Source organism: Bubalus kerabau, chromosome 11, assembly GCF_029407905.1.
Source record: "Bubalus kerabau isolate K-KA32 ecotype Philippines breed swamp buffalo chromosome 11, PCC_UOA_SB_1v2, whole genome shotgun sequence".
NCBI lineage: Eukaryota > Metazoa > Chordata > Mammalia > Artiodactyla > Bovidae > Bubalus > Bubalus kerabau.
Window position 1 is genome coordinate 51,797,465 of NC_073634.1, and position 23,092 is coordinate 51,820,556.

General features: G+C 45.2%; 1 protein-coding gene across 3 annotated transcripts in view; it reads left to right on the top strand.

Moving 5' to 3' along the window:
- Positions 1-21,863, top strand: part of ST3GAL5 (ST3 beta-galactoside alpha-2,3-sialyltransferase 5) — a 57,126-nt gene extending 35,263 nt beyond the window's left edge. For 2 of the 3 annotated variants that reach the window (XM_055540329.1, XM_055540330.1), the window contains exons 4-7: positions 9,457-9,800; positions 13,568-13,754; positions 14,948-15,106; positions 20,002-21,863. In XM_055540329.1, the coding sequence (XP_055396304.1) occupies positions 9,457-9,800; positions 13,568-13,754; positions 14,948-15,106; positions 20,002-20,250 (939 nt within the window). In that variant the 3' untranslated portion in view covers positions 20,251-21,863. The remainder of the gene's footprint in view (positions 1-9,456; positions 9,801-13,567; positions 13,755-14,947; positions 15,107-20,001) is intronic. The other variant, XM_055540331.1, reaches the window with a different exon arrangement.
- Positions 21,864-23,092: the final 1,229 nt, after the last annotated feature.

The window sequence follows — 23,092 nt, forward strand, 5'->3', positions numbered from 1 at the left end:
TCCCGGCAGCATGACTTGGTTCCTGCCAGTCTCTTCAGCCCCTGTGTCAGCCCTGCCTGTGTCAGGCACAAGAAAACCCTTTAATCTACAATTAAGTTGTAGATCTTCTAAGGAGAAAAGCCTATTCAAATTCCCCACCCGATTTTTATCTGGGTTATTTGTCTTTTTCTTACTGAGCTGTATTAAATTCCAGAGGAAGGAGAGAGGTTACATGAACCACAGTGCAACGTCTCCTCTTTGAACTCCAGATTGTACAGAAAATCCATGGTTAAGTTTTAACAGGCAATTCTTTGAGGACTTAACAGTAATATGCGTGTGTGTGTGCCAAGTCTCTTCAGTTGTGTCCGACTCTACGACCCTATGGACTGTAGCCCGCCAGGTTCCTCTGTCCATGGGATTATCCAGGCAAGGATACTGGAATGGATTGCCATGTTCTCCTCCAGGGGATCTTCCCAACCCAGAAATCGCATCTTTAACGTCTCAGGCATTGGTGGGCAGGTCCTTTACCACTACCGCCACCTAGGGAGCCCCTACAGTAATATACATTATATTTAATATTCCTTTGAGGAATAAGACAGATGCCTCCTCTTTGACTCTTCATAATTCCCAGTAGACAGGAAAAAAGCTCTCCCTCCTCTTCCCTCTAAGTCATGCAACATGAATTCCCCCTTTAGGCTGGTGGGGCCAGTTTTAAACTGAAGTTCACTGTTGAACCAGTAACAGCCTCTCATGGTTGCTAATGCCCTGCCCCAGTTGGCTTCAGTAAGGATTCCTGACTAGTCCTTGAGCAGAGGTGGAGAGGGCGGGGTACCTAATGGGCAGGGTCAGCTTCCCAAGCCCCACTGCCTGCTGGAGAAGGGATGATGACACCGAAGAAGAAGGGACAGGAAATGGAGACGCAGGAGGCAGCCCAAGGGGCCAGCTGCATCAACCCAGTTCTGAAAGACTTCTAAAAGATCATTATCTTTTCCAATTAGAAAGTGCCCCATAATTGTGTGGAAAGGAGAAGGAATGGGGATGTGGTTGTGTAAGTCAAATGGGTTTGTTCAAGTCTCAGTTTGGAAATTAATAAAGTAAGAAAGTGAAAACCTGCTCTAATCATGGTGAGATGAGGGGTGTCTTTTATTCTGTTACTTGACACTTTTAAAAACGTTAGCGCTGTTGACTTTGTCAAAATGCCCTACTTCTCACGGTGGTCACGACTGTGCCACAAAGCACGTGTCTCAGTGAGCATGGCCAAGGAGAGAAATAGCAAGAGTTAGATGCTGCTAAGGATGTCGGGTGGGGAATAGCAGAATATGAGACTGAAAGGAGACAGGACCAGAGCATGAAAAACCTTGAATTCCACTCTTGTTGTTCAGTTGCTCAGTCCTGTCTGACTCTTTGTGACCCCATGGACTTCAGTGTGCCAGGCTTCCCTGACCGTCAGTATTTCCCAGTGTTTGCTCAAACTCATGTCCATTGCGTTGATGATGCCATCCAACTATCTCATCCTCTGTTGCCCCCTTCTTCTCCTGCCTTCAATCTTTCCCAACATCAGGGTATTTTCCAGTGAGCTGGCACTTCACCTCAGGTGGCCAAAGTATTAGAGGTTCAGCTTCAGCCATCAGTCTTTCCAATGAATATTCAGGTTGATTTCCTTTAGGATTGACTGGTTTGATCTCCTTGCTGTCCAAAGGACTCTCAAGAGTCTTCTCTAGCACCACAGTTCGAAAACACCCATTCTTCAACCCTCAGCCTTCTTTATGGTCCAACTCTCACATCCATGCATGACTATGGGAAAAACCATAGCTTTGACTAGACTCTGAACAGCTCCTAAATTTAATATCTGGTCCCACATCACTAAGCAGGAAGAGAAACCCTCTAAGTCCCCATTACAGAGGAAGTGGATGGGAAACTGGCTGGTGTGAATGGCTGGGAGGTGGTGTGAATGGCTGGGAGGTGGTATTCAGTATGAGCTCCCTACAGAGAAATCTCTGTGTCCAGGCTTTGGTGGAGACTGACCCATCCTACCAAGAGCCCTTGGAAGAATCTGATGATTATGGTTGTATATCAGCAGAAGATCTCAGAGTCATGTGGGTGGGGCCCTGTTAGCTTTGTTGACGACATTCAGCAGCTTGCAAGGCCAGCAGCCCTGTTGGACTCTGAACATCCGGTTATATTCTGCCAGTGTGAGTACAGCAGAAGTGTGTAAAAAACATCTGGCCAAGTGTTTGCTGTGGGTTTTGTATTTTCTATTTAAAGATGTCCCTTAATATGCAGCTTGTGCAAAAAGACTGACAGTGGTCTCTGCAGGGTTGCTACGGCAGTTTGAGTGTGGTGCAGGTGCCAAGTCGCACTTAAGGGATATTTGAAGAGAGACAAGGTCAGAGTCACATCAATTTAGGTTGGGGCCGCATGGTAGCACCATTTTGAGCTTGGCTTTCTCTCGGGAACTAAAGACCACACATCATCACCCTGAGGACTGCATTCTGGGCTGTTCATCAAGGCCAAATTTATGTCTTTGCTCTGACTCCATAGACCCACACTCACATATCTAAAGTAAGCAAAGTATTCCCTGGTGGTCCAGTGGTTAGGACTCTGTGATTCCACTGCAGAGGGCCTGGGTTTGATCCCTTGTCAGGAAACTAAGATCTTAAATGCCACACAGTGCAGCCAAAAAATAAATAAAAAATGAAGTAAGCAGAGTAACCCTGGGCTGAGTTTTTAATCAGTCCAGGCATTCGCACTTCCAAACTGATCCTTCTCTCCCTGGTGTCCTTACTTTTCCCCTGACCATCCTTCAGTAGTCTCATAGAGGTGAGGAAACTGAAGCCTAGACCTTGGGCTAATGCTTTAACCAAGTTTACACTGCGATAGCAGGGAGATCCAACCAGTCAATCCTAAAGGAAATCAGTCCTGAATATTCATTGGAAGGACTGATGCTGAAACTGAAGCTCCAATTCTTTGGCCACCTAATGTGAAGAGCTAACTCACTGGAAAAGACCCTGATGCTGGGGAAGATTGAGATCAAGAGAAGGGGGCCACAGAGGATGAGATGGTTGGATGGCATCACTTACATGAGTTTGAGCAAATTCAGGGAGATGGTAAAGGACAGGGAAGCCTGGCATGCTTCAAAGGGTCGAACACAACTCAGCAACTGAGCAACAACACTGTGATAAAGAGATCTGGAACTGGGTCTAGATCCAGATTGTCTGATTGTTTTCTTCCTAACAGTGTCTTTTGGTAAAATATACATGCCATAAGACTTACTCCTTCTCCTTTTAAGCACCCAGTTGGAGGAGTGTTATTGATATTGGATATTTCTCCTGGCAGTCTTGATTCCAGCTTGTGCTTCATTCAGCCCAGCATTTCTCATGATGTACTCTGCATATAAGTTAAATAAGCAGGGTGACAATATACAGCCTTCACGTACTCCTTTCCCAATTTGGAACCAGTTCATTGTTCCATGTCTGGTTCTAACTATTGCTTCTTGACCTGCGTACAGATTTCTTAGGAGGCAGGTCTGGTATTCCCATCTCTTGAAGAATTTTCCACAGTTTGTTGTGACCCATACAAAGGCTTTGACATAGTCAATAAAGCAGAAGTAGATATTTTTATGGAATTCTGTGCTTTTTCAATGATCCAGTGGATGTTGGCAATTTGATCTCTGGTTCCTCTGCCTTTTCTAAATCCAGTTTGAACATCTGGAAGTTCACAGTTTATGTACTGTTTAAGCCTAGCTTGGAGAATTTTGAGCATTACTTTGCTAGCATGTGAGATGAGTGCACTTGTGTGGTAGTTTGAATGTTCTTTGACATTGGAATGAAAACTGACCTTTTCCAGTCCTGTGGCCACTGCTGAGTTTTCCAAATTTGCTGGCATATTGAGTGTAGCACTTTCACAGCATCATCTCTTAGGATTTGAAATAGCTCAACTGGAATTCCATCACCTCCACTAGCTTTGTTCGTAGTGATGCTAAGGCCCACTTGACTTTGCATTCCAGTATGTCTGGCTCTAGGTAAGTGATCATACCATCGTGGTTATCTGAGTCATTAAAGTTGACTCATTGGAAAAGACCCTGATGCTGGGAGGGATTGGAGGCAGGAGGAGAAGGGAACGACAGAGGATGAAATGGCTGGATGGTATCACCGACTCGATGGACATGAGTTTGGGTAAACTCCGGGAGTTGGTGATGGACAGGGAGGCCTGGCGTGCTGCGATTCATGGAGTCACAAAGAGTCAGACATGACTGAGCAACTGAACTGAACTGAAGGTCTTTTTTGTACAGTTCTTCTGTGTATTCTTGCCACCTCTTCTTTTTTTTAAATTTAAATTTATTTATTTTAATTGGAGGCTAATTACTTTACAATATTGTATTGGTTTTGCCATACATCAACATGAATCCGCCACGGGTGTACACGTGTCCCAATCCTGAACCCCCCTCCCACCTCCCTCCCTGTACCATCCCTCTGGGTCATCCCAGTGCACCAGCGCCAAGCATCCTGTATCCTGCATCGAACCTGGACTGGTGATTCGTTAATATCTTCTGCTTCTGTTAGGTCCGTACCATTTCTGTCCTTTATTGTACCCATCTTTGCATGAAATGTTCCCTTGGTATCTCTAATTTTCTTGAAGAGATCTCTAGTCTTTCCCATTCTGTTGTTTTTCTATATTTCTTTGCATTGATTGCTGAGGAAGGCTTTCTTATCTCTCCTTGTTATTCTTTGGAACTCTGCATTCAAATGGGTCTATTTTTTCTTTTCTCCTTTGCCTTTTATGTCTCTTCTTTTCTCAGCTATTTGTAAGGCCTCCTCACACAACCATTTTGCCTTTTTGCATTTCTTTTTCTTGGGAATGGTCCTGTACAATGCCACGAACCTCTGTCCATAGGTCTTCAGGCACTCTGTCTATCAGACCTAATCCCTTGAATCTATTTGTCACTGTCACTGTATGATTGTAAGGGATTTGATTTAGGTCATACCTGAATGGTCTAGTGATTTTCCCTATTTTCTTCAATTTAAGTCTGAATTTTGCAATAAGGAATTCATGATCTGAGCCACAGTCAGCTCCCAGTCTTGTTTTTGCTAACTGTGTAGAGCTTCTCCATCTTTGGCTGCAAAGAATGTAATCTGATTTCAGTATTGACTGTCTGGTGATGTCCATGTGTAGAGTCTTCTCTTGTTTTGTTGGAAGAGGGTATTTGCTATGACCAGTGCATTCTCTTGGCAAAACTCTATTAGTCTTTGCCCTGCTTCATTCCTTATTCCAAGGCCAAATTTGCCTGTTACTCCAGGTGTTTCTTGACTTCCTACTTTTGCATTCCAGTCCATATGATGAAAAGGGCATCTTTTCTGAGTGTTAGTTCTAGAAGGAGCATCTAGTAAGTTTATAGTTATACCTCCATCACCACAATCCCATTGAGAACATTTCATCACACGTTAATTCCCTCTCATCCCTTCTGTGGCCAGTCCCTACCCTCAACTACCAGCCCCAGGCAACCACTGGCTGGTTGAGATTTTATCTTGCTACTCTCTCTGTGACTTGGTTATTCAGATTTTTCTGCCTTTAACCAGGTAAAAGCTATCTATAGACAGCTAACCCATGGGAGTTAAGCCAGAGTTTACAAATATGGAAGTGAAAGTCATAACATAACCCATACCTTTGGTTCATGTGGTCTGTGGCTGAGTTGGGTTCCTATACATTTCCGGTCAGCTCCAGACCTCAGACCCCCCTCCAACCCAAATGCTGTTCCCTGTCCTGGGTTTAAATCGATAAATAAAACATTGCCTTTTACTCAGAATTATGCCACTTACCTATATCTCTGAGAAGGACTGTCCTAAAAATTATGGGGTAGAACTGAACATGGAGATTCTACTGAAGAAATTTCATTTTTTAATACCCCTCTGTGGATTCTCACATTGTGGTTTTCCATGACAAATGGCTATGTCATTGACAACTGAAGCTGCCTGATGTTTATTTATTCTCAGTCATGGACAGTCAGCAAACTCAGCCTGGAAGTCTTTCAGAAACTGAATCTCCTGTGTCCCTGTGTCGATTCAGGAGCAAAGGGGCTTCCTCTGTCTTTGAGAGAGTCCACAGTCCTCTGCTTGGCGGTGGTCCTCACTCAGAATGGATGTCAGCCAGACTCACCATGTCCTTCCGCACCAGCCTGCTCTGGCTCCCAGCTTTGGCACTGTCTGCAGCAGAGAAGAGGAAGGTTGTGATGCTTCCGGTCTTGACTACAGCTCTGCAAGGCGAGCTGTCCTCCCCGGGCATTTTTCTTCTGAGCTTTGAAGCCAGGAAGAGGAAGGAGGGAGGCTGACCGTGTCACTGGGATGGATTTATTGCACCTGCTATGAATGAGGGACAGGAGAGGTCACCATCAGAAGATATAAAATATATAAATGATGTGCTCTTTCCAGTACTAATAACTTTTTGAAACTGTGATTTTAAAAATAGGAAGAGGGTTCTGCTATATTCAGAGAATTGCTGTTTCTACAAAAGTATTATCATGCAGAAATCAGACAGGACTTTGAGAAAAAAACATAGTTGAGGCAAACATTTAGAACTGTATACAGCAATAATAATCCTCGTAATAGTACTGACACAGTTCAATGACACGTGTAACATGTGGAGCATGTTACAACATGTTTCAACAAATTGAAACAAAAGAGGAAAAGGGATTGCTGTGGTTTGGGCTATTTCCAGTGGCACTGAGAACATTGTCACTGGGATGGATTTATTGCACCTGCTATGAATGAGGGACAGGAGGGGTCACCATCAGAAGGTGCTCTCCTCAAGGTCTAGAAAATTCACTTTGAAGCCTGAGATGGGACTCTCTGCCAGAATGGAAATTTCACTCCTTTCAAATTAAAGAGAAAATCCGGCGGCCAGAAGAGTCATGCTCCGGTCTCCGACTCCATCACCTAACCTCTCTTTCCGGTCCTGAGTCAGTCATGAGGCTTCTGTCTCCTAGTACTTTTCCGATGTTCTTTTTTATCCCAGGAGATTTGTAAAACAAGATGCCTGGGATATGCTTCCGTAGTGAGGAATTAGACCTTTTGTCCTCTAAAAACTGTTATTAATAACCCTCAGGCCTGGGGTCTAGAGACAAGTATGTACAGCACATGTGGTCCCTGTGCGTCCCTGCCCGCACAGTTCCGCCTTACGTGCCAGTGGTTGCAGAGCGTCACTGAACTTGGAGGCCTGGTCACGGTGAAGCCTGCATTCAGGGTCTTCTTGGGTCACAGCTGGCTTCTTGCTTGGCTTTCTCACTGATTCCTTGCAAAGCTGCCAGTTCAAACGCTTGCTCTCAATAGTGATTATCAGCTGCTCTCTGTGGGCAGAGGCTAGGATCATAGGAGCCTGGGAGGCGATCAGACTAGGTGACCTGCCAGCTCAGCTGTGTCCTTCTGGGTGAACCACCCTGAGCCCACAAAGAGAAGATAGGACCATCTTGCAAGGTGTCCTAGGTGTCATGCTGGTGACCTGAGACTGTGACCATGTCTGCAGCATTGTCCAAAGCTCCAAGAACATCACTTCCCCTCTCCAGGCGTGGGGCCAGATCCTCAAGATATAAAAGATATAAATGATATGCTCTTTCCAGTACTAATAACTTTTTGAAACTGTGATTTTAAAAATAGGGAGGGGGTTCTGCTATATTCAGAGAATTGTTGTTTCTACAAAAATATTATCATGCAGAAATCAGACAGGACTTGAGAAAAAAACATAGTTGAGGCAAACATTTAGAACTGTATACAGCAATAATAACCCTCGTAATAGTACTGACACGGTTCAAAAGACATGTTCAATACTAAAAATAAATATCCCAGCAAATGAAGGACCACACACCCACACACACACACATACGCACACACGCGCGCATACAGTTTGATGGAAGGAGGGATAAGGCAAGGCCAAGGCTGCGGCATGTAGTGATGAGGACATAGAGCACAGCGATGAAGGAGAACTTCCTGCCAGACGGTCCCAAGGCAGCATTTGGCCAGACCGAGCCAAAGGGCAGACTGTGGGGTGAGTGGCCATTTATTCCATGTTTGTCCGTGTCCCGCTGCCTTCAGCCAGGCTAGTGTACTTGGCCTTCAGCAGTCATTTCTTGTTGATGCAAAACATTAACATTGCAGTGAAAATTGTATACAAAACCAAGGCAGTTTTTTTGTTGACAGGACAAAGTTGCAGGTTACACCTAGTTTCCATTCCAGGCTGTGAAGATCGTTACCCTAACTGATAAATAATCCTGTTTTCAACCCACTAGACAGGAACCTGAAACAGGAAATCTTTTTTTTTCCTCTCTCTCTCTCTTTTGGCTACGCTATACGGCATGTGGGATCTTAGTTCCCCAACCAGGGACTAAACCCGGGCCTCCTGCACTGGGAGCGTGGAGTCTTAACCACTGGACCACCAGAGAAGTCCCTAGGAATCTTTTTTCTTTTAAACTGTGGTTTAAAAAAAACCATAAAATTTAAATTTAATTTAAAATTTACCATATTTATTATTTTTAAATGTAGTTTAGTCCTGTTAAATATATTCACACTGGAACATTTCCATCTTGCTAAACTGAAACTATCCACTCCCCCAGCCCATAGTAATCACCGGTCTATTCTTTCTATTTCTGTGAATTTGACTACATTAGATACTCTCTATAAGTGGAGTTCTACAGTGCTTGTCTTTTTGTAACTGGCTTATTTAGATGAGTATATCTTTGAGTTTCATCTGTGTCGTATAGCACGAGTCAGGATGTTATGAACCATGAAATCTTCTGAGAAGATTTTTTAAAAATGAATCTTAAACACCTTTTTGAACCCCGGATTTATTTGAACGATCTAGGCCGGAAGGGTGGGAGGTGAGGGCCTTCCTGTTTCACTCATGCAATGAAACATCTTAATTGAGTTTATCTCCTTTTCATGTGGTTCTCCTAGATTTTCCTCTCAAACGTCTAGCATAAATTGACTCTTTTTAAAGTATTTTTAAAAGTTTATTTATTTTTGGCTTTGCTGGATCTTTGTTGCTGCACATGGGCTTTCTCTACCACAGAGAGTGGGGACTTCTCTCTAGTTGCCATGTGAGAGCTTCTCATTGCGGTGGTTTCTCTTGTTACAGAGCACAGGCTCTAGGCACACGGGCTTCAGGAGTTACAGCGCTTAGGCTCCATAGTTGTAGCTCATGGGCTCTAGAGCATGGGCTCAGTAGTCGTGGCTCACATGCTTCATTGCCCCTTGACAAGTGAAATCTTCCTGGACCAGGGATCAAACCCTCATCTCCTGCATTGGCAGGAGGATTCTTAACCACTGGGCCACCAGGAAAGGCCCATAAATTAACTCTTAAATGCAGTTGTTTTGTGTTACAAGTCAGTCATCCACAAGGGAGCCACGTCCACCGCAGGGCCCAGTGTCACCGTCAGAGTGCGCTTCTAATGCCTGAAGCCTTTGACATGCAGATCTGTGTGCTTCATTCCAGAGAGCCCAGCAGTACGCCCAGCAAGTCCTGCAGAAGGAGTGCCGGCCCCAGTTTGCCAAGAGGTCGATGGCACAGCTCTTTGGGAGCAGGTACAGCTTGGACCTGCCACCGTTCGTGACGAAGGTCTCCGCAGAGAGTGAAGCCGAGTACAAGTACGACCCTCCTTTCGGATTCCGCAAGTTCTCTGGGAAAGTCCAGACCCTCTTGGAACTCTTGCCAGAGCATGACTTTCCTGAACACTTGAGAGCCAAGAGCTGCAAGCGTTGTGTGGTCATCGGAAGTGGCGGGATCCTCCATGGACTGGCGCTGGGCCATGCCCTGAACCAGTTTGATGTCGTGATACGGTACGGTGGCTTGAAGACCAGCCTCTGTCCTCTAGGCCGTAGCTCACTGCCGTGGGTCAGGGCAGCACCACAAACAGGAAGCACCCAGAACAACCCCACATGTCCCTGCTTTCCGGGGACTCACGTTTTGAGAAGTTGAAACAAAGACGTGAAATGATTGGATGCTCCAAACTGTGCGGTACTGACCCTCATTTTGGTAAAAACCTTTTCAGTGCAGTTGAGGGTTGGAAAGATGGGTAGATTCAGATAAGCCAGCAAAGGAGGAAGGCTGTGCTAGGCAGGGCCTGGAGGAGGGTGTGGGGAAGGGGGACATACTTGAGTCAGTGCGACACCTGGCTTCTAGGAGTGGGACTTGGGGTGGGTGGACCTGGGAGGTGGCCCTGGCTGGGACCAGAAAACACACAGAAGCATTTAAACACCAGATCCCCTGGAGGAGGGCATTGCAGCCCACTCCAGTATTCTTACCTGGAGAATCCCATGGACAGAGGATCCTGGTGGACAACAATCCATAGGGTTGCAAAGAATCAACTATGGCTGAAGCAACTAATCACGCTCACTACAGGCAATAGGCAGTCATCCTGAATTACAGGATTTGCTGATAGTTTGACAGTCATGTTAGGAAACACCAGGATTTCCAGGCTGAGGTCTAAGGTATTAGTGGAACCACTGGGATAGTTGAGGAAAATCTCTGGCCAGTGACGAAGGATGACAAGATCCATCTCAGACATTTTGAGCCTGAAAGTGGTGATATGTCCACATAATGCCTTTGTCACCAATAGCTGTGATTTGGGGCAAGTTTCCTTTCTGTCCTGTGCCTTGATTTCCTCATCTGTAAATGGAGGCCATGATGGCACAGAGCTCATATAGGGTTACTGTGAAGACAAAATGAGTTAACAGGTGTAAAGCATGTGGAACAGTGTCAGACTTATGGTAGATGCTCAGTGAAAAATGAAACTGTTAGTTACACGTCATGTCCGACTCGTTGAGACCACACGGACGGTAGCCTGCCAGGCTACTCTGTCCATGGAGTGGAAGTGTAGAGTCTTAACCACTGGACTGCCAGGGAAGCCCCTCCTTCTCCAAACAAGAACACTAGAGTGCTGTTAGGAGTGATGTTTGGAAAATGTATAGGAAGGAGGAGGAGCTATGGAAGAAAAGGGAGGGGGTATAAGAGGTTTCTAGGAGAGAACCAGACTCTTTTGTAAGGGCCAAGAGAGAGAAGAAACAAGGAACAAGTTTTAAGGCAAAATGTATGAAGTATGGGAGTGGGGTCAGGGCTTCAGGGGTGGGGAAGTTGTTGAGGTGAGGGAGGGTGTAACTGCTTCCTTCCTGTGGGGGCTTCCTGTGTGCCAGATGCTGTCGTGGGCTGTGGTGTGTCTCAAGCCTTGGTGAAGCCATCCTGTTAGCCAGTGTCAGAGATGAGGACACGGAGGCACCACAGGACGTGGAATTCCGACCAGACCCTGACACTCCAAACGCAGAGTGTTGAGGCTTCCAGACCTCAGCCCCAGCTCTGTGTGAGCAGCTGAGCGATGTGCACAGGCAGCACTGGAGGAGGTAGATGGGACCCTGTGCCCATCTTAACGGTACACGAGTGGGATACGGGAGGAGACAAAGTGAGAAACTGGGGTGCACGCTCTGGCCAGAGGAGAGGTACTGTGGAAGAGAAGGGCGGCCTTGAGCTGACCTTGAGGAAAGGTGGGATTTGGCTAATGAGACGGCTTCAGCAAAGAATGAGAGTCTTCAGGGACTTCCCTGGTGGTCCAGTGGCTGAGACTCTGCACTTCCAATCCGGGGGTCCCAGGTTTGCTCCCTGGTCAGGGAACTAGATCCTACATGTCACAGCTAAGACCTGGAGCAGCCCAATAAATAAGTAAAAATTAATTAATTAAAAATTTTTAAAAAGAAACAAAAAATGAGAATATTCAGAGCATGTGACAGTGTCTGGCTCACAGGAAGCACCCAGAAACAGCAGTTTCATCGCCTCTCACCCCAACATTGTTCACAGCCCCTAAAAGAAAGATGGGATTTGACCTTGAAGAAAGGGGGCAGGGAAATCTGGGTGAGGAGCCCTGCCTGGCAGGAGGAGAATGAAAGAGGGGACAGGGGCTGGCTCGATGACCAGTGATGGTGGGGCCAGACTGGGAGGCATGAACGTCATGCATAGGCACTGGGAACCATGGAGCACTGGGGACTAAGGAGGGAGACTTAGCCAGATTGTAACGGAAATCAGTTGAAAAATTTTTGGTGGGTAACTTTCAGGTTTAAAGCAGTTCTACAATTAACAGAAAAGTTGCCAGAGTCATACAAAGAGCTCCCCTTTTCCCAGATTCCCCAGCTGATAACACTTGATCACACTGGCTTTATAATTTTCTCTCTTTATATTTTATTATTCTTTTCTGAACCCTTTGAGAGTTAGTTGCAAATTTCAAGCTCCTTCTTTACACCTAAATACTTCAGTGTGCATTTCCTGAGAACAAGGACATTCTGTTATAGAACTACAAGATTATATTCAGAATAAGGAGATTAACACTGATGCAGGAGAGACTTATTTACAATCCTTATTCAGATTTCACCAGTTATTCCAATAGTGTCCATTATTTAAAAAGAAAGGAGGGATTTCCCTTGCAGTCCAGTTGTTAAGACTCTACACTTCCACTGCAGGGGACACGGGTTCAGTCCCAGGTTGGGGAACTAAGATCCCACATGCCTCACAGTACAGCCAAAATTTTTTTTTTAAATAAAGGAAAAGAAAAAGAGTATAACTGGTCCAGGATCATACTCTGCATTTAGTTGTCATGTCTAATAATATCTTTTAATAATCCAGGACTTAGGTATCTGAGATCTAGAAGAGGAAGTAGAAGTAGAAGTAGAATGGAAAAGAAAGGTTTATACAGATGTGATAATACAGGGAAAAGACCAAACAGACTTTTCTTGAGATTTCAAAACTATGTACCTGGGTGAGTGATACTGCTTTAAAAAGAATTCTTAATGTTTCCCCCAGACTGTCCACATTGGCAAAGCTTCCATCGATCTAACAGTGGTCAGTACCCCAAATTCCTGCTTTAATTTAAGACCAGGTTGCACCCTGGTAGCTTAGCGAGTGAAGAATCTGCCTGTCATGCAGGAGACCCTAGTTCAATCCCTCGGTTGGGAAGATCCCCTGGAGAAGGGAATGGCAACCCACTCCAGTATTCTTGCTTGGAGAATACCCTGGACAGAGGAGCCTGATAGGCTATAGTCCATGGGGTTGCAAAGAGTTGGACACAACTGAACGACTTTCACTTCACTTTGCACTTGGGCCCAGTGCCCTCCTTGGGCGCAACCCTGTCTGTGTAACTATGGTTTGTGTCTGCTTTGCTGCGGTTTCTAGGTTTTCTTTTCTGATTATCTTTTTGAAATTCTGGCAAGGACCACTAATAGCCAAGCACAATGGAAAGCTTTCAAGGAAACATTACTAGTGCCCAGAGAACACACACGGTGTAATGTGTTTAGGTTGGCTTAACATGGCAGGACTGGATGGAATTGCTTGTCATTCATAGATTGGATCCAGGCGGATGTTGCTAGTTCGGAGACTGAAGACTTCGCTCATCAACACCTGGAAAGGGCAGAGCTGAGGGATGATGGGGCTGCTGGAGGGGAGGCACCCTACCCCCAGCCATACCCTCATTCCCAGTCCTTAAAAAATGTGGAAAACATGCTGCAGGAATTTTGCACGTGATTAAGCAGTTAATGTCAGTTTATCTTTGTCCTTTTTACTTTAATAGGTTAAACAACGCACCTGTTGAAGGATATTCGGAGCATGTTGGCAATAAAACTACTATAAGGATGACTTATCCAGAAGGTGCACCTCTGTCTGACCTTGAATATTATTCCAGTGACTTGTTTGTTGCTGTTTTATTTAAGAGTGTTGACTTCAACTGGCTTCAGGCAATGGTCAAAAATGAAACCCTGGTAAGCACTAGAAATTCACCCATCAGATGTGCCTTTGTAAAAAGTGAAGGACTCTCTAACTGGAATTATAGGGTTTTTTGTTTTTTGTTTTTCAAGTTAACATTCGTGCTTTTGTGTTGTCTTTCAAATAGCTACTCCTTTTGTTGAAGCCCCTCAGAACTCCCCTTGGGAAATTGCTTTCAGAACCCAAGTCACACATGGAAACCGGTATCATTACTTAGTGGAAATAAAAAGCATGGGACCAAAATTGCTATGATTGAGGTTGACCACCCAGCTGATTTACCAGACTTGAATTTACATGGCTTCTGGCTTTTGTCAGAAATTAGACTTATGTGCATGAGTATAAATTATTATCAAGGCTGCTCAGAAGAATATCCATAAATTCTCTGAGGGGTCTTTTCAAAGAGAGTCTCCAAAAATGCTTTGATTGGTGGTTCTCTTGTTGGAGTCAATTCACAGCGTTCCAAAAGGGCAGATGTGGATGAGATGGCCCTGGCTCGGTATTCCTTTTGTTTGTCTTTACAGTAATTTATCACCCTACTTTATGAGGCCCCCTCCATTATGTTGAAATAAATTTTAGAGGTCAACTTTTAAGGAGTGTGTGTGCATTTATATGCATTTGTACAATCTGGCTAACTGTAAAATTAATAGGACATATCAAACTCTTTAGAGAAGCTTCACATGATGGAGAATTTGTGTCTCCAAAATTTATTGGGGTCCTCTGGATTTCCTCTGGGTAGTTTTTCTAGTTGAAAGATGGAGCGCATATGAAATGATTTATAGTCAGACAAGAGATAACACCAGACAGGAAGTGGAATAAGTGGCTGGGGGCAGGGGCGTGGTGGGGCCTGAGCACAAGTGGGCCTCAAACTGAATCTATTTGCTTGATCTTCCCTGGACAAAATGATGGCTTTGGATCCTGAAAAGACCTACCATCTGAGGCTATTACCTTAAGAACTTCTTTCCCCAAACTGATAAGAGTTGCTTCTGCAGTTCCTTTCCTTGTCCAGTGCCACCTTCCTGAATCAGATCCTTACCGTTGCATGGCTCTGTGATTTTGCCACAGAATGCAGAACACAAACCCATGTGGGGCCACACCCACAGCTTTGCCCTCATTAGCAGGGGCCACATTCTCCTCCTCCTCTGATAACTTGATTAACTCCCCCTAATGATTGCTTGCTCTCTTTCCTTAGCCATTTTGGGTGCGGCTCTTCTTTTGGAAGCAGGTGGCGGAAAAAATCCCACTACAGCCGAAACAGTTCAGGATTTTGAATCCAGTTATTATCAAAGAGACTGCCTTTGATATCCTTCAATACTCAGAGCCTCAGTCGAGGTTCTGGGGCCGCGATAAGGTATTTTTGTAACTGCTGATACATAACTGTTCCTCTTTGTGTTGGAAAGGAGCCGTCTATATGCCTTTCAGTTAGGGTCAGCTGTAGACCCAGGAAGATCTTCCAAAGATGACACCTCATCATGTTCCGTGTGTGTTTACCTCTCGACATCTTGACCTTAGAGGCTCCCCATTGTTTAATCCTTTCACCCCCAGTGGTTCGTCTCTTTAGTATAGTTAGCACTTTGATCACTGAGATGTTATTTAAGGTATTCTTATTCCAGGAATCCATAAAAAGTTACTCCAAGACTCCAGAAAAGTTGTCTACATTTGAGCACTACAAGCCACTTAAGAGAAAATTGACGTTTATCATCACTCTCGAGGACCCTCATGGGCTGCAGTCTGTAGGGTCACAAAGAATTGGACACGACAGCACACACATGCACGCATACATAGGTGATGGCAAATAGGCAATTTCTGTAGATCAGGGGTCCACAACCTCCAGAATCTAATGCCTGATGATATGAGGTAGAGCCGGTATAATAATAATAGAAATAAAGTGCACAATAAATGTAACATGCTTGAATCATCCCGAAACCATCCCCAGCCCCCAGGTTCGTAGAAAAACTGTCTTCCACAAAACCGGTCCCTGGTGCCAAAAAGCTTGGGGAACCCTGCTCTCGAGCAGTGCTTTTTCCATTGCTGCCTGAGTCCCACACCCCAAACATTCCGATTCATCTGTCTGTGCTGTGGTCTGTACACTGGGATTTTCAAAGTTCCCTGGGTAGTTTTGTTTTGCAGCCCACTCTGAGAACCTTTGTGCTGCAGATGGTTCACTGCAGTAGATTCTTTACCTGCAGTCAGCTTGTGTGGCTCTGGTCGGAGATGCCTTTATCACCTGTTTCTTCATAATGTAAAGAACTATCCGTCCTAAGTCGCCTCAGTTGTGTCCCACTCTTTGTGACCCCAGGGACTGTAGCCCACCAGGCTCCTCTGTCCATGGGATTCTCCAGGCAAGAATACTGGCGTGGGTTGCCATTTCCTTGTCCAGAGGATCTTCCCAACCCAGGGATCGAACCTGCATCTCTTAGGTTTCCTGTACTGGCAGGTGGGTTCTTTACCACTAGGGCCACCTCCTGTGTCTCTAAATAAAACTTTTGTAAAAGCAGTAGAAATCATTTTTAAACAGAATTTTAAGCAAAGCATTTATATATAAGGGAGAGCAAGGAATTTTTTAATGTAAGGTTGTGCTACCCACACCAGGGGCCTGAGATACCTCCTAGGAGGTGGGACTGATCCAGGAGGGAATTTGCAACACTGAACTGGACCCGGAGGGTCCTCATCCAATAGACAGATGAGCAGCTTCTATTTGCCCTTTGAAGCAAATTCTAAATAAAAAGATGATTTAACACAACTGTGTAAATTTTAAATTAAGAATTCTGTGGTTGTTAAGGAAAGTAAGTATCTGAATGTTGTTGTTTAGTTGCTAAGTTGTGTTTGACTCTTTGTTATCTCATGGACTGTAGCCTACAGCCTCCCTTTGTCCATGGGATTTCCCAGGAGAGAATATTGGAGTGGGGAGCCTTTTCCTTCTCGGGGGGATCTTCAGTAAGAGCTGAATCTGACTCTGGCTCCAGCCTCAGGCTTGGGTACCCAGCTCAGGTGAAACAGTTCACGTGGTGGAAGTGGTTCCCTTCACAGGCTGCCGTTTTCCTCGGGGGCTGTGCCCTCCATCCATGGGGAGCCCAGGAGGGCCACGTGATTCCTGCCATTGCAGGAACATGGTCAGGATCTGAGGTGCCTTTTCCCTCTCAGAGGAAAGCAGCCCCATCCCCTACCAGTGACTGTCAGGTCTCTGGCTCTAGCTGGCTTCCCCTATGCAGAGCACGTGCGGTCCCCCAGAAGGTGGGCTTACAATTTTTAACCTGTTGGCATCACTTTTAACAAAACAGTTATTCTAAAAAAAGATAACATACTGCAGCAAGACTCTTAAACTAAATTATAAGAGATTTCACTATAAATATACCTAGATTTCTGTATCTTTTAAATGGCCTGGTTTCTTTATTAATAGTATTAATAGAGTATTTTTACTTTATTTTACTCCATAGTATTTTTTAAGCACAGGCAAATGCTCATTTGTTGGTTTGCAGGTCGATTTTATTTAAAAAATAACCTTTAAAAATTTAATTACATAAAATATGAAATTGCTAATAGAAAGGGGTATCAGAAACAAAGTTAGTGGGGGGAAATTTATCATAGAAACAATGGAGTAAATACTCTCAAAACATTAAGTGAAAGTGAAGTTGCTCAGTCGTGTCTGACTCTTTGTAACCCCATTGGCTGTAGCCTACCAGGCTCCACCATCCATGGAATTTTCCAGGCAAGAGTACTGGAATGGGTTGCCATTTCCTTCTCCAGGGGATCTTCCCGACCCAGCAATCAAACCTGGGTCTCCCACATTACAGGCAGATGCTTTACCGTCTGAGCCACCAGGGAAGATCTTATTAAATCAAAAAGAAAACAATGAGCCAAAAAAGAAATGGGAAAAGAATTTGAACAGACATTCACAAAAGAAATTAATTTAGCCAAGGAATAGATGATAAAATGTCCAATTTCACCAGTAATCAAATAAAAGGCAATTAAAGCTACAATGACATTTTTTGCATGTTTTCTTAAAAGAGATTTAAAAGCTTGATAATGTCCTTGTTTGGCAGGAATGTAGGTAGAATTTAAGTTGGCACTTTTTCTGGAGGGTAGTTTGGCAATGTATGTATCAATTTAAAATATGAATAGGGAAATTGGGAAGGACTCTAAAATTTTTATTATAAGGAAATTAGAGATAATCTGCAAGGCTATTCTAGGTGGTTCATCATAGCCAAGGTCAAATAGCCAAGGATTAATACAGCCTATTGAAATTGATGCTTTCTAATTGTAGTGCTAGAGAGGACTCTTGAGAGTCCCTTGGACTGCAAGGAGATCAAACCAGTCAATCCTAAAGGAAATCAACCCTGAATATTCATTGGAAGGACTAATGCTGAAGTTCCAATATTTTGCCACCTGATGGCAAAGAGCTGACTCATTGGAAAAGATAACTGATGCTGGGAAAGATTGAAGACAGGAGGAGAAGGGGACAGTCGAGAATGAGATAGTTAAGATAGCATCACTGACTCAATAGACATGAATTTGGCAAACTCCAGGAGATAGTGAATAGAGGAGCCTGGTGTGCTGCAGTCCATGGAGTCAAAAGAGCTGGACACAACTTAGCGACTGTGACTGAACAACAACAAATTCTTGACCTGCTGGGTGCACGCTGGCTGCAGTTGGAGAGGACAGGACACCACCTGAGAGTCCTAAGCCCAAGCCAGAGGCAGGCTTTCTATGGATCAATTTCCCTTGGTTTCTGTTTGCAAACCTGCAAAATGACTGTTGAGTTCCTTTATAATAAGGGAGGCTGACTTGAGAGGTCGACACGGCATACTGGGGACCAGGAAGCAGTTTTTACCGAATGGTGGGCTCCCTGGATGTTTCCGAATCCCACCTTCATCTGTGAACTCTGAAGGGTTCCCTGTTGTCCTAGTTGACAGAATAGGACAGTTGCTTGTAGAAGCCACAGACTCCGCTCAGATGAATATGTTAGTAGCTGCAAAAGAATATCAAGTAGTAGATGGGCAGTAGCCTCCAGGAGGGCTCTCTGTATTCCTGTCTGCCACCCTGTGTGTTACCTTTATCTACAACCTGTATTGGAAATTCAGAGGGCACACTTCCAGGTGTACTAGCAGCAAGATGTCGGACATGAAGGGGGAACTGCGATACAGTCAGAATTCAGAATTGGACATTTGGCATTCTAGCCCAAAGCCAGTAAGGGTATATTTGAGGGGGCAAAAACCCAAATGTGAAAGCCCATAATTTGAGGTTAAAAATGTACTTGCTTGATCAGAGAGTAAGCAGAAATTGACTGAGCAACAGGACATGTGAAAATGACCTAGGGACGTTATTTGCCGGGAAAACAGATGGGGGCCTTAACCTGCAGGTAAGGGGTGAACACAGTCTTCACAGGGCAGGTTCTGAGTCCCCTCTGTTCTCAGGCAGAGGCTGTATGGAGCCAGGAGCCAGTCAGGACAGGATGGGCTCCGAAATCCACGTCCCAAGAAGGGCTATGGCTACTTATCCCAGAGCAGCCCATGTGGACTTTTCTCATGTAAAAGAGGACATGAGTTTGATTCACCATTATGGTCATCCTTTGTAGGGCTGGTGGGTGAAGCTTTTAGAAAGAATACCTCTTAGCTTGGTGCTTAAAGGACCCGCCAGGCTGCCTTTCACTGATATGTTCAAAGAATTTACATCGGGACTTCCTTGGGGGTCCAGTGGTTAAGACTCCATGCTCCTAATGCAGGGGAAAGTAAAAGGAAAGTGAAGTCGCTCAGTCGTGTCCGACTCTTTGTGACCCCATGGACTGTAGCCCACCAGGCTCCTCTGTCCATGGGATTTTCCAGGCAATAGTACTGGAGTGGATTGCCATTTCCTTCTCCAGGGGATCTTCCCAACCCAGGTCTCCTGCATTGTAGACAGATGCTTTACCATCTAAGCCACCAGGGAAGACCATGCAGGGGACCCAGGTTCAATCCCTGGTCAGGGAACTAGATCCTACATGCTGCAACTAAGACCTAGTGCAGCCAAATAAATAAACAAATACTTTAGAAAAGAAGAAAGAATTCACATCACAGACCATGTTTTAGAGTCCAGATTCCTGACTTGGATGGCAGGTCAGACTTTAGAATTGGATGATATGTAAAATGGTGTGATATATAAAGTTGCAGTCCTGAGTACATATTTGCATTACTTTGCATAGCATGTAGCGAACCTGGAAAGCAATGACTTGTGCTAAGACCTTTTTTCTTTGTCTCTTCTCCTTTGCAGAATGTCCCCACGATTGGTGTCATTGCCGTCGTCTTAGCCACACATCTGTGCGATGAAGTCAGTTTGGCGGGCTTTAGCTACGCCCTCAACCAACCCAGAACCCCTTTGCACTACTTCGACAACCTCTGCATGGCTGCCATGAACTTTCAGACCATGCACAATGTGACGACAGAGACCAGTTTCCTTCTGAAGCTGGTCCGAGAGGGCGTGGTGAGAGATCTCAGCGGAGGCATCCATAGTGAATTTTGAACCCAAAAAAACCTCACTTGAAAATGCAGCTCCGGGGGACTTCCCTGGCCATCCAGTGGTTAAGACTCTGTGCTTCCAATGCTGGGGGCCCGGGTTCAATCCCCATTCTGGGAACTAAGATCCCGCATACTGTGAGGCACAGCCAAAAAAGAAAAAATGCAGCTCTGACCCAGAGGGCTGTTTTTCACAGCCTTCTTGATGAATCTCATCCTGCAAGTACTTTGAAGTGCAGCCAGTGTTTTTTAACTTTTAATTTAAAAAACGAAAGCAACCACAAAAGTTCTGCTTTTCCCACTTTCTCCCCCTATTTATTTGAGGCCAGTGTTTTTGCACAAAATTTTGTAAGTTAATTTTGAGAATGGGAAAGACTTTCCAAAGAGAATTGTATGTCATGATGTTTTATTGTATGGTAAGGAAGTTATTTAATTTGTAAAAGCTCTGTTCCTGTCTACTGCACACAGAATCCCAGGTCATTAAGTGGAAGAAGGGAGGTGACTCCTTTGATGACAGTCCCGAATGCCTGATTCTGGTTCTGTTAGTCTGTTTGGTGGGACGAATGTCGGACGTACTTTCAGGGTGACATGCTCGGTAGTTAAACCACTGGTTGGGCCAAGCTAGTGCGTGAGGCCTGGGCCACTTGGAGAATTCATGGTCCCTCTCTCTTGATCTGCCTTCCTCCAGAAGTCTTAGAGGAAGCAAGCAGGAGAAATATACCGGAGGCCCCTGGTCAGGGAGGGACACTGAGACACTCTCTGTGTCCTCTGTGTTCTGCAAAGCTGCCCTGGGTGGCAGAAGCCACGATCTTCCCTGCAATTAAGATAACTCTTAGATTTCTGGGAGTTTTTAACTTGTCCTTCCAAACACTTAAGTATTCATCCAAATTATTCCACAGTCTTCTCTGAGGTAGCTTATAAAAATTAGGACAAAACCTCTGTTCTCCAGAGTCATAGGGGAGTAAACTCTTTCTAGGAATGTTTTCGGAAACACTGAAATGAAGTCTTCCCAGAGTTATAAGTTGCCTATTAAAAAAAAAATTTTTTTTTTGAATGCCTATTTGGCAATACCAGGCAGTGTGTACCAGGTGTACCAGGCAGTGTGCCGGTCAAAAAAAAGAATAAAAGCTTTTGAGGAACTCTTACGAGCTAGTTAATTTGAGTGTTTTGTTTTTCTTTTTTTAAAGAAAAGAAGTTTATAAGTGTAGTAAAATGTCTTTCTTGGATGCTGCTGCCGGGCAGGACCTCACCACAGGGACAGAGGAGAGGGGAGGAAGGGACCTCCTGCTACCCCTGTGTCTCTCCCTTCTCCAGCTCCCTGGGTACTGCTGCCCCCTCCCCCTGCAATTCTCATGCCACCCACAGCCCTGGTGCAGCTCTGACCCCCAGCCAAGGCCAGTGGCTCCCACATCTGCCAGCTCCTCAGCCTGGGCCAGGCAAAGAGCTGGATCATAGCCCTGAACAAGTCCCTCAGATCTCCAGGGTCCTGGGGCCAAGCTTAGAAGGGCCTGAGTAGCAAAATAGCATTTCTCTGATTTTATGTATTTTCTTAAAACTTTTCTATAGATTTTGCTTTCTATTCTTTAAGACACATCTCACCCATTAAATGGTGAGACTTAAGGGCTTCCCTGGTGGCTCCATGGTTAAGAATGCACCTGCCAATAAGAGAGACATAGGTTTGATCCCGGGTCCGGGAAGATGCCACGTGCCTTGGAGCAACTAAGCCCGTGTGCCACAACTACCGAGTCTGCACTCTAGAGCCCAGAGCACTGCAACTACTGAAACCCACACACCTAGAGCCCATAAGCGAAGCTACCGCAATGAGAAGCCTGAGCACTGCAACTATGGGGTAGCCCCCACTTGCCTCAGCTAGAGAAAAGCCTGCGATACTGCAAAGACCCAGCAACAGCCACACACACACACACAATATATATATATATACACACACACACATATATATATATATATTTAATGGTGAGACTTAACTTTGAATATTGAGACTCAGGAAGATGGTCAGTATCTGTCCTGTGATTCAGATCGGTCCAGGCCTGCACCACGCATCTCTACCCCCTCATCCTCAGGGGCTACTTAGAGAAGATCCCATGGACTGTAGCCACCAGGCTCCTCTATCCATGGAATTCTCCAGGCAAGAATACTGGAGTGGGTTGCCATTTCTCCAGGGAATCTTCCCAACCCAGGGATTGAACCCACATCTCCTGTGTCTCCTGCAATGGCAGGTGGATTCTTTACCTCTGAGCCAGCTGGGAAACTAAAGCAGCCCAGATGTTTACTTAAGAAGACAAGAAGCAGCTAGGGCCCAACACTTGGACAGCTTTCCCAGTGTTGTGTGCACCACCTCACGGGTGTGTGTGGTTTCCTGTGCCCCTGCCTTGCACCAGCGTTGGGAAGCAGTCTGTCCAGCACTTTCCAGCTTTCATTTCAGCGAATGTCAGCCCTGGGCCTGTGCCTCTCAACTTTTCATTTCTAGCAGGCAGTACGTGCTCTACATCAGTGGTCCCCAACCGTTTAGGCACCAGGGGCTGATTTCGTGGAAAGCAGTTTCGTGGAAGATCAGGGGGATGCAAGTGATGGGGAGCAGCCATAAATATAGATGAAACTTCGCTCAACTGCCCTCTGCTCATCTCCTGTGTGCAGCCCAGTTCCTGACAAGCCACCAACTTCTTAAGAGTCCCTTGGACTGCTAGGAGATCAAACCAGTCAATCCTAAAGGAAATCAACCCTGAATATTCACTGGAAGGACTGATGCTGAAGCTGAAGCTCCAATACTTTGACCACCTGATGCAAAGAGCCGACTCATTGGAAAAGACCCTGATGCTGGGAAAGATTGA